General features: G+C 46.1%; 1 protein-coding gene and 1 long non-coding RNA gene across 2 annotated transcripts in view; one reads left to right on the top strand and one right to left on the bottom strand.

Annotated features, from left to right (window-relative positions):
• LOC137504099 (NADP-dependent alcohol dehydrogenase-like) overlaps positions 1 to 896 on the top strand; it is a 47,961-nt gene extending 47,065 nt beyond the window's left edge. The window contains exon 9 of the mRNA XM_068232091.1: positions 394 to 896. Coding sequence (XP_068088192.1) covers positions 394 to 418 — 25 coding nt within the window. The 3' untranslated portion in view covers positions 419 to 896. The remainder of the gene's footprint in view (positions 1 to 393) is intronic.
• LOC137504106 (uncharacterized) overlaps positions 1 to 3,410 on the bottom strand; it is a 38,475-nt gene extending 35,065 nt beyond the window's left edge. Inside the window, exon 1 of the long non-coding RNA XR_011019420.1 lies at positions 3,183 to 3,410. This is a non-coding gene — a long non-coding RNA (uncharacterized lncRNA). The remainder of the gene's footprint in view (positions 1 to 3,182) is intronic.
• Positions 3,411 to 12,262: the final 8,852 nt, after the last annotated feature.

Consider the following 12,262-nt stretch of genomic DNA (forward strand, 5'->3'; position numbering starts at 1 on the left):
GCACCTGTAGCTACCTTTGACAAGCAAGGGAACTAAGGGAGAAGTGACAGCTGGGACAGCCAGGACACTAGTGGTGCGGTTCAGCGAGGGTTTGCAAGTTCATGGAGGGTGAAGTCTAGGGTGCCAGGACATCTGTGCCTATAGGCTGCTGTGAGGTAAATCCAGGCCTGGCCAGCCCAGAAAAGTCCAAGGGATGACGGATGTAATGAGCTTGCTCACCAGAAACTAAGAATAATATCCAAAATTTTGTTTTAAATGGAAGAACTTAAAGCATGATTAGTCTATAATAGAGGGCGGCTTTGCTGTATGTTGGGTTGCTTTCTTTTTTTACTTTAAAAAAAAAAAAACTAAATCTGTATATAACATTTTTTTTCCTGTTTTGTTTTTTTTCAGGATTCGAAACATTGTGATCTTTTAACCTGCTAACCTGCTTATTGAGTATTCTCTTCAGTCTTCACCATTCTGCAGTTAGAAAAAATATTTTTGCTTGTTTTGATTATATCTTGATATCTTAAAAATGACCCAATCATTCTCCCAGATACTGAAGACAAATGTGTGCAGAAAGTCATTTTATATTTTACACCCTGCTTATACAGTACTATATTTATACTGAGTGTGACAAGTGATTACCTTAATCAGAGGGCCCTTTGCATTCTGTCACCGCACACAATATTATCGCATTGTAATGCGATGCAATGATATTTCTATTGTGCTTCCACATTGAGTGTGGTGCAGTCAGGGCCGGATTTCTACTTTTTACCGCCCAAGGCCCACTGTCACCAGCCGCCCCCTGACCAATCTCAACCAACCCCATCCTTTAACTTACACACACTTTTCCCCCAAACATATAGCCTTAAAGAGAACCTAGGGTGGGTTTTAAGAATCCTTTTAGCACACAGAGGCTGGGTCTGCATATAATCACCAGCCTCTGTTACTATACTGCCCCCCCCCCCCCCCCCCTGCGCTCTGCTGTCCCCCTGAAAAGAAACCGCCATGTTAGCGACATGCAGCATGTCGCTAGCAGGCTGATTACATGCAGACTATCAATCCTCGCCGCTCCCCCGCCTCCTCTATAGCGCCGCTCCCCGCCTGCATCCCTTCCCTCCCCGCCTCTGTAAGCTGATTGTAGGTAAGGGACGCAGGTGGGGAGCGGCACTACAGAGGAGGCGGGAAGCGTCGGAGAGTGACAGTCTGCATGTAAACAGCCTGTTATCGACAAGCTGCGTGTCGCTAGCACGGCAGATTCTTTGGGTGGGGGGGGGGATGGTATAGTAACAGAAGCTGATGATTATATGCAGAACCAGCCTCTGTGTGCTAATAGGATTCTTGAAATCCACCTCGGGTTCTCTTAAAAGTGAACCTGAAGCAAAATAAAAACTAGATACTTACCATAGTAGATCCTCCTGGGGCCCACTGTTCTAGTGCTGGGACCCTCTGATGATATTCAGGCCCCACCACTACTGCTCGGGACCTTCTTCTTCCTCGAGGCTGCACTTCCCTCTGTGTACAAGCCCAATTGTACTGGTCATCTTTGAGTATGGTCTGTACATGTCCAGTAGCACAAAGCCACTTGTGTATGGCCTGTTCCTCTTTGCACAAGCTGCTTTGTGCTACTGGGCATGTACTTGCACATACCTAGTACAGTTGTGCTTGTACACACAGGGAAGGAAGAAGAGAGTCTCTGGAAGTAGTATGAGTAGCCAGATGAGCACATCACCTCATTACAGGTATCCTAATGACCCCTCTCCCACTCCTGCTTTAGGGGGATGGGAGTACCAGAACTGGGGGCCACAGTGTGGGTTAAAGGACCAGGATGGGATGGGGCATACTTGAGAAGGCTGCGTGAATGGGACCGTGCCTGTGCAGTCGGAGTGCTAAACTTACAGAGCTGCCAGTGGGAGAATGGAGGGGGACCAGAGAATGCTGTGGGACCTCACAGACTACGGGGAGCTGAAAGAAGCCCCAGGTGAGTAAAAGTGCAGAGTTTTAAAGTGATCCTGAGATGAATAATAATACGTTTTATACTTACCTGGGGCTTCCTTCAGCCCCCTCCGCACCAATCGCTCCCATGCCATCTTCCTCCTAATTCTCCCGTTAGCAGACCTGATAGCTTGGCGAGTGGGGACGCACTGCAGGCACCCCATTGCTGGAAGTACTCTGTGTCTGAGCAGTACTACTGCGCAGGCACAGAACGCTCCCAGCCGAATGGCCAAAGTTATGGGGCTGCTAACGGGAGAAGAAGGCGGAGGATGATGGCGTGGGAGCAATCGGTGCAGAGGGGGTTGAAGGAAGCCCCGGGTATGTGTAACTCTATTATTATTATTCATCTCAGGGTAATTTTAAGCACAGCTCAAGTCTGATTTAAAGAATAAAAAAACACCACTGCACAATTCCAAAAAATGTGATCTAAGCATAAAAAACAGGATTTACACATACTTGGGGCTTCTTCTAGCTGCAGGGGGAGGAATACAGACAGAGCCTTCTGTCATGCTGCCCCTACGTTTTGGAACTCCTTACCTTAACAGATCAGGACAGCTCCATCCCTGGACGTGTTTAAATCCAGACTGAAAACCCACCTGTTCAGTTTGGCATTTGCAGAAATATAACTTTTGTTGTGTGAATACTTCATCCTACTAATTACTGAATCTGAGAGAGCCTAAGCGCTTTGAGTCCTATGGGAGAAAAGCGCTATAGAAATGTTATTGTATTGTATATTGTATAATACTGCTTCTGGCCCCTCAGTTCTTTTACATTCCTCTCCATCTGCTGTAGCTATACTTAAAAAGCTGCGACTGATCTCAGTTGCAGCTATGGTGCATGCAATCTCCTCCATTATGCTTCCAAGCGGCAAGGCAACCGTGGTCCAGAGCATATGCACAAGCATACTTCATAAATATTCCAAATCGTACACGCACAACACATTACTTGCTGTGGCTGCTGTGCTGGGAGCATGATTGAGGAGGTGCTGTGCACACAGAATATTGCATGCGCCATAGCTGTGATTGTGCCCAGTAGCAAGTAAGAAGGGTGACAACAATATAACAGGAGTCCTAAGGAACTAAGCGGCAAGAACTCTATGGGGGTGGGGGCTAGAAGAAACCCCAGGAATGTGTAAATCCTGTTTGTGGTTTTTTTATTTTAGCTTAAGGTCTTGTTTAAAACACAGTGCATCTTCAACTTACACTATCCTGGGTGCCTCCTCCAGTGAATCACTCGTGCTGCCCTTATGTAAGACCAGGACTGATGCACCGGCAACTGTACAATCCCTGCAGGTTTAGACAGCCATGTGGAAAAGAGGCGGAGGAGTTGAGACTCCTGAGTGACACATTCCTGTCTGCTAAACGCAGAACTCCTGTTGAGAGCTTCACATGGCCCGGGCACACAAGCAGAGGGGAGGAAGTGGGGGCGGGGCAGCCTTTACGTGTGACTTATACACAATGACAGCAAGCAGGGCTGCAGCGATACTGCCACTGCTCCTGTCACACTCAAATTAGCAAAGCTGCCCGGCCCCTCTGTTCCTCTCTATAGCTGCTGCTGCTGCACACACAATCTTCTGTGTGCAGAGCAAAGCACGGGCTACATTTTTGTGAGAAATGGTATCGGCAGCTGTTTGGACATAGGTTGGACTGCTCGTCAACCCGCCCCTTCCTTGGCTCCGCCCTAGGCACGGGCTTTCCCGGCCTTCCCACAAATCCGGCCCTGGGCGCAGTGAGTTCTGTCGGAGTAACGCATGGCATGCTGTGCATTAACCGTGTGTAGTCGCACGCCTAACGCTCAATGCTATTTTATGTCACCTTTGCGTTGGGATCCCACCGCAAGGTGCAATGGGCTTGATTCACTAAACCGTGATATGACAAATAGCACACCTTATCAAAGATATCACACCTTTTCAAAGATATCACACTTTATCAAAGATATCACACCTTATCTAAGATATCACACTTTATCAAAGATAGCACACCTTCTCAAAGTTAACATGCCTTATCAGAGTAGCATAGCGAGCGCTACGAACTTACGCCTGCTAATTGGCAATGGCACTCGTTCTGCCCTGAGCCCCTACAGGTTCGTAGCACTTGCTATGCTACTCTGAGAAGGCGTGTTAACTTTGATAAGGTGTGCTATTTGTCATATCACGGTTTAGTGAATCAAGCCCATAGTGTGAAAAGACCCTTAGTAATGGAATTATGATGCATTATTGGTCGCTCCATTTTAATTCATATTAAACACATTCACATTTTACAGATCTGCAGTGCTATTTCTGCATATGGTTTTTTGTTTTTTTAAAGCAACCAGATGAAGCTTTTCATTGCCGTCTCAAGGAATCAGACAAAGTCCAGAAATAAAGTGTTAGTTAGGCTGATTAAAATGTGATTGCTTGTCTGCTTGATTTTTTTCTCATCTTTTGATTCCATATATATCAGCAGTGAAATTATTTTAGCATGAGGAATGCAGACACACACACACACAGAGCTAAATCTGTTTCACAAATGTCCTCATGCTTACATGTGAAGAAGTGACAGGGTTACGTTAACTGTTTGTTATATAACGATATAAATCAAGCTACATACACACATTTGACAATCGTCGGCTGAATCAGCCAATAACGACCAGTTCATCCGACGATCGTTATGTGTGTACAGCAGCTGCCGATCAATATTGCTCAGGTATGGTTAAGGATCCCCCTGTCGGATCCTTAACAACCCCTGTTGCCCGAGTATTACTGATCACAATGCTATTTTAAACCCCCACTAACTGATTAAAGCCACTCCATAGTCCCTCCTCCTCCCTCTATAGCAACAGAATACATTGTTAGCCTTGGCTAGGGATGTGTCTGTACAGCATTGTTTCCCGTATTGCTATCCAAGGGATCGTTTACCCATCCCTGATGGCATGCCTGGATTTACCTCACAGGAGCCTATAGGCACAGATGTCCTGGCATTGTAGACTTTACCCTCCATGGATCTACAAACCCCCGCTGATCCACACCGCAAGTGTGCTGGCTGTCCCAGCTGTCACTTAGAATTAGTAACCAGCAGTACCCTCAATATGAAGTAGCCCCTAAGTATTAGGTGGCTAGAAGAACCTCAGAATTAAATAGTTAGAGGTGCCCCTGACTGAGTGGAGAGCTTGTCAGTGGAATGCCGGGAGCAGGGCGAGTAACCTCTCATTTATACTTTCATCAGGACTCTGCATAGGGAAGGAGGGAGGGAGGCCCTCAGGGAGGGGAGTGAGCCGCCTTTCCAGCATCAGGCGCCTGTAGGCACGTGCCTACAGTGCCTTATGGTAAATCCGACCCTGCCTGATGGACAACAATCCTTGCATGTGTGTACTTCTCCTTAATCAATCAGAAAAGCGGTTAATAATCCTAATATAAAAAAGTAATGACAGGTAAACAGTAATGAGTTGAAAGAAATTGTTAAATAAAGACCATCTTATTAGAAAAAAAGTGCAAACTTCATTGCTTTATCAAAATACAGTGCCTTACTCCCTTTGGCAATTTTCTTCTTTTGTCGTCTCACAACCTGGAATTAAAATGAATTGTTTAAGAGCCTGCACCATGTCATTGACAGAACATGAAGATGTATTTTTTAATTTATTGTGATTGTGAAGCAAGCCACAAATAGGACAAAATAAAACTTCAGCACGCACAGCTATTCATTCACTCCCCCCCCCCCCCCCCTTCCTTTTGCCAAGTCAGTCTTTGTAGAGTCACCTTTTGTGAGAATAACTTTTCCAAGTCACTTATTTTGGATAGGTCTCCATGAACTTGCCACATCTTGCCATTGGCAAAACTGCTAAATCTTCAAGTCTGACCAAAGATTTTCTAAGGATCGAAGTCTGGACTTTGACTAGGCCATTCCAATGCATTTAAATGTGTCCACTCAAACCACTCGAGTGTTGCTTTAGCAGTATGCTTCGTGTCAATGGTTTTGCTGTAAGATGAACCTCCATCCCAGTCTTAAATCACTGGCAGACTCACACAGGTTTCTCTCAAGAATATCCCTGTATTTAGCACCATCAATCTTTCCCATAACTCAAACTACAGTAGTTTCCCAGTCCCTGCTCCTAAAAAAACATCCTCACAACATGATGCTGCCACCACCATGTTTCACTGTGGTGATGGTGTTCTTGGGCAGATGGGATGTGTTGAGTTTGTGCCAGAGTCTCATGTCCAGAGCACCTTCCTCCATACATCTGGGGAGTTACCCACATGCTTTTTTGCAAACCTAAAATGTGCCTTCATATTTCCAGTGCTAAATAATGGCTTTTTCTGGCCACTCTTCCATAATGCCCTGCTCTATGGTGTGTATAACTTATTGTAGTCCGGATATGACATCGGGGACTCCACTTGTACTTCCGTCTGCCCCCATCGTGTGCACCACGAGCCCAGAGTATCGTGCAGCTACAAGCTACTCACCTCCCCACCCGAAGTCCACACCATGAAAAATTCTTCCCTTCTCACAGTTCACTTTTACTGCCCGGAATCACCTACTGCATGATGCGTGTAATTATGTGTTATGCAGGAGGAAAAGTAGGGTGCTAGAGTAAATTGTGAGCAGAGAGGAATATGACATTGCGATGGTGATGGCAGAGAGGTGAGTAGCTTACAGCTGCATGATACGATACTCTGGGCTTGCAGCGTGCAGGGTGGGGTAGCAGAATCCAGGTGATACAGGGGCAACACCAAGAGAGGCACAGGAGGACATGGAGGCAGCACCAGAGGTCCCAATAAGGCACAAGGAGACTTGTAAGCAGGCCCAGGGGGGCTAAATAAGGCCCAAGGGGAATTGGAGGCAACACGGGGGAAGGAGCACAATGAGGCACGGGGCACTCAGGGGCAACACCAGAGGGGAGCAATAGGGCATAGGGGGACACAGAGGCAACACCAGGGGGCACAATAAGACAGAGGGGGACATGAAGGAGGTGAGGGGGGCTCAATAATGCACAAGGGGCACAATAAGGCCTAGGGGATCACAAAGAGGGATAGAAGGAGGCAAACAGAGGGACACAATAGAGGCACAGGGGGGCAGAGGGGGAACAAAGAAGGACACGGAAAGCACAGGGGGGAGGGCAGAGTGGGAAACTGGTGGAAAAGGAGTGCACAGAGGAGGTGCAGGGTGAAAGGGGTGGCACAGAGGGGGACAGTGGAGGAAAAGAGTGGCACAGAGGGGGCACGGGGACAGAGGTGGAATAATGTTTCAACTTAAGAAGAGATTCAGTTTTTGGATTAACAAGAGGATAATATATCTTTTTCAACTTCTGCAAGGTAACATGGTTAAGTCTTTTGCTCAGGTTGCTACGGAATTTCAACTTCATCATACTGTTTTTTATAGCTATCTGCAACTAACTCATGCCTTATATAAACAATTTGATCTTATTCCTTCAGAGCTTAAGGATTCTTGTATTTATGACACACTTAATGACACTATCCCTAAACAACTAATATTGGGGCTATATAATATGATTATCTCACCTACTGCTAGTATTCGAGCTAATTCTTTAACCACTTGAGGACCTACCGGCCACTTTTTTTCCATTCAGACCACTGCAGCTTTCACGGTTTATTGCTCGCTCATACAACCTACCACCTAAATGAATTTTGGCTCCTTTTCTTGTCACTAATAAAGCTTTCTTTTGGTGCTATTTGATTGCTCCTGCGATTTTTACTTTTTATTATATTCATCAAAAAAGACATGAATTTTGGCAAAAAAATGATTTTTTTAAATTTCTGTGCTGACATTTTTCAAATATAGTAAAATTTCTGTATACATGCAGCACGAAAAATGTGGACAAACATGTTTTGGATAAAAAAAAAACCATTCAGTGTATATTTATTGGTTTGGGTAAAAGTTATAGCGTTTACAAACTATGGTGCAAAAAGTGAATTTTCCCATTTTCAAGCATCTATGACCTTTCTGACCCCCTGTCATGTTTCATGAGGGGCTAGAATTCCAGGATAGTATAAATACCCCCCAAATGACCCCATTTTGGAAAGAAGACATCCCAAAGTATTCACTGAGAGGCATAGTGAGTTCATAGAAGATATTATTTTTTGTCACAAGTAAGCGGAAAATGACACTTTCTGACAAAAAAAAAAAGTTTCCATTTCTTCTAACTTGCGACAGAAAAAATGAAATCTGCCACGGACTCACCATGCCCCTCTCTGAATACCTTAAAGGGTCTACTTTCCAAAATGGGGTCATTTGTGGGGTGTGTTTACTGTCCTGACATTTTGGGGGGTGCTAAATTGTAAGCACCCCTGTAAAGCCTAAAGGTGCTCATTGGACTTTGGACCCCTTAGCGCAGTTAGGCTGCAAAAAAGTGCCACACATGTGGTATTGCCGTACTCAGGAGAAGTAGTATAATGTGTTTTGGGGTGTATTTTTACACATACCCATGCTGGGTGGGAGAAATATCTCTGTAAATGACAATTTGTTAATTTTTTTTACACACAATTGTCCATTTACAGAGATCTTTCTCCCACTCAGCAGATTAAAATCAATTTCCGCTAACTTGTGACAAAAAATAAAATCTTCTATGAACTCGCCATACTACTAACAGAATACCTTGGGGTGTCTTCTTTCTAAAATGGGGTCATTTGTGGGGTTCCTATACTGCCCTGGCATTTTAGGGGCCCTAAACCGTGAGGAGTAGTCTTGAAACGAAATTTCTCAAAATGACCTGTGAAATCCTAAAGGTACTCATTGGACTTTGGGCCCTTTAGCGCAGTTAGGGTGCAAAAAAGTGCCACACATGTGGTATCGCCGTACTCGGGAGAAGTAGTACAATGTGTTTTGGGGTGTATTTTTACACATACCCATGCTGGGTGGGAGAAACACCTCTGTAAATGACAATCTTTTGATTTTTTTACACACAATTGTCCATTTACAGCGGTATTTCTCCCACCCAGCATGGGTATGTGTAAAAATACACCCCAAAACACATTGTACTACTTCTCCCGAGTACGGCGATACCACATGTGTGGCACTTTTTTGCACCCTAACTGCGCTAAGGGGCCCAAAGTCCAATGAGTACCTTTAGGATTTCACAGGTCATTTTTGTTTCAAGACTACTCCTCACGGTTTAGGGCCCCTAAAATGCCAGGGCAGTATAGGAACCCCACTAATGACCCCATTTTAGAAAGAAGACACCCCAAGGTATTCCGTTAGGAGTATGGTGAGTTCATAGAAGTTTTTATTTCTTTGTCACAAGTTAGCGGAAATTGATTTTAATTGTTTTTTCTTTCACAAAGTGTCATTTTCCGCTAACTTGTGACAAAAAATAAAATCTTCTATGAACTCACCATACTCCTAACGGAATATGTTTGGGTGTCTTCTTTCTAGAATGGGGTCATTTGTGGGGTTCCTATACTGCCCTGGCATTTTAGGGGCCCTAAACCGTGAGGAGTAGTCTTGAAACAAAAATGACCTGTGAAATCCTAAAGGTACTCATTGGACTTTGGGCCCCTTAGCGCAGTTAGGCTGCAAAAAAGTGTCACACATGTGGTATCGCCGTACTCGGGAGAAGTAGTACAATGTGTTTTGGGGTGTATTTTTACACATACCCATGCTGGGTGGGAGAAATACCTCTGTAAATGACAATTGTTTGATGTTTTTTACACACAATTGTCCATTTACAGAGAGATTTCTCCCACCCAGCATGGGTATGTGTAAAAATACACCCCAAAACACATTATACTACTTCTCCTGAGTACGGCGATACCACATGTGTGACACTTTTTTGCAGCCTAGGTGCGCTAAGGGGCCCAACGTCCTAATCACAGGTCATTTTGAGGCATTTGTTTTCTAGACTACTCCTCACGGTTTAGGGCCCCTAAAATGCTAGGGCAGTATAGGAACCCCACAAGTGACCCCATTTTAGAAAGAAGACACCCCAAGGTATTCCGTTAGGTGTATGGCGAGTTCATAGAAGATTTTATTTTTTGTCACAAGTTAGTGAAAAATGACACTTTGTGAAAAAAAAAAAAAAATCAATTTCCGCTAACTTTTGACAAAAAATAAAATCTTCTATGAACTCGTCATACACCTAACAGAATACATTGGGGTGTCTTTTTTCTAAAATGGGGTCCGTTTCTGGGGTTCCTATACTGCCCTGGCATTTTACGGGCCCAAAACCGTGAGTAGTCTGGAAACCAAATGTCTCAAAATGACTGTTCAGGGGTATAAGCATCTGCAAATTTTGATGACAGCTGGTTGTATGAGGGGGCGAATTTTGTGGAACCGGTCATATGCAGGGTGGCCTTTTAGATGACAGGTTGTATTGGGCCTGATCTGATGGATAGGAGTGCTAGGGGGGTGACAGGAGGTGATTGATGGGTGTCTCAGGGGGTGGTTAGAGGGGAAAATAGATGCAATCAATGCACTGGGGAGGTGATCGGAAGGGGGTCTGAGGGGGATCTGAGGGTTTGGCCGAATGATCAGGAGCCCACACGGGGCAAATTAGGGCCTGATCTGATGGGTAGGTGTGCTAGGGGGTGACAGGAGGTGATTGATGGGTGTCTCAAGGTGTGATTAGAGGGGGGAATAGATGCAAGCAATGCACTGGCGAGGTGATCAGGGCTGGGGCCTGAGGGCATTCTGAGGGTGTGGGCGGGTGATTGAGTGCCCTAGGGGCAGATAGGGGTCTAATCTGATAGGTAGCAGTGACAGGGGGTGATTGATGGGTAATTAGTGGGTGTTTAGGGTAGAGAACAGATATAAACACTGCCCTTGGGAGGTGATCTGACGTCGGATCTGTGGGCGAACTATTGGTGTGGGTGGGTGATCAGATTGCCCGCAAGGGGCAGGTTAGGGGCTGATTGATGAGTGGCAGTGACAGGGGGTGATTGATGGGTGGCAGTGCCAGGGGGTGATTGATGGGTGGCAGTGACAGGGGGTGATTGATGGGTGATTGACAGGTGATCAGTGGGTTATTACAGGGAAGAACAGATGTAACTAATGCACTGGCGAATTGATAAGGGGTTCTGAGGGCAATCTGAGCGTGTAGGCGGGTGATTGGGTGCCCGCAAGGGGCAGATTAGGGTCTGATCTGATGGGTAACAGTGACAGGTGGTGATAGGGGGTGATTGATGGGTAATTAGTGGGTGTTTAGAGGAGAGAATAGATGTAAACACTGCGCTTGGGTGGTGATCTGATGTCGGATCTGCGGGCGATCTATTGGTGTGGGTGGGTGATCAGATTGCCCGCAAGGGGCAGGTTAGGGGCTGATTGATGGGTGGCAGTGACAGGGGGTGATTGATGGGTGGCAGTGACAGGGGGTGATTGATGGGTGATTGACAGGTGATCAGTGGGTTATTACAGGGAAGGACAGATGTAAATAATGCCCTGGCGAATTGATAAGGGGGGGGGGGTCTGAGGGCAATCTGAGCGTGTAGGCGGGTGATTGGGTGCCCGCAAGGGGCAGATTAGGGTCTGATCTGATGGGTAACAGTGACAGGTGGTGATAGGGGGTGATTGATGGGTAATTAGTGAGTGTTTAGAGGAGAGAATAGATGTAAACACTGCGTTTGGGTGGTGATCTGATGTCGGATCTGCGGGCGATCTATTGGTGTGGGTGGGTGATCAGATTGCCCGCAAGGGGCAGGTTAGGGACTGATTGATGGGTGGCAGTGACAGGGGGTGATTGATGGGTGGCAGTGACAGGGGGTGATTGATGGGTGATTGACAGGTGATTGACAGGTGATCAGTGGGTTATTACAGGGAAGAACAGATGTAAATATTGCACTGGCGAATTGATAAGTGGGGGTCTGAGGGCAATCTGAGCGTGTAGGCGGGTGATTGGGTGCCCGCAAGGGGCAGATTAGGGTCTGATCTGATGGGTAACAGTGACAGGTGGTGATAGGGGGTGATTGATGGGTGATTGATGGGTAATTAGTGGGTGTTTAGAGGAGAGAATAGATGTAAACACTGCGTTTGGGTGGTGATCTGATGTCGGATCTGCGGGCGATCTATTGGTGTGGGTGGGTGATCAGATTGCCCGCAAGGGGCAGGTTAGGGGCTGATTGATGGGTGGCAGTGACAGGGGGTGATTGATGGGTGATTGACAGGTGATTGACAGGTGATTGACAGGTGATCAGGGCGGATAGATGCATACAGTACACAGGGGGGGGGGGTCTGGGGGGGGGTCTGGGGAGAATCTGAGGGGTGGGGGGGTGATCAGGAGGGGGCAGTGGGCAGGGGGGGAGATAAAAAAAAATAACGTTGACAGATAGTGACAGGGAGTGATTGATGGGTGATTAGGG

The sequence above is a fragment of the Hyperolius riggenbachi genome, chromosome 1 (genome assembly GCF_040937935.1).
Source record: "Hyperolius riggenbachi isolate aHypRig1 chromosome 1, aHypRig1.pri, whole genome shotgun sequence".
NCBI lineage: Eukaryota > Metazoa > Chordata > Amphibia > Anura > Hyperoliidae > Hyperolius > Hyperolius riggenbachi.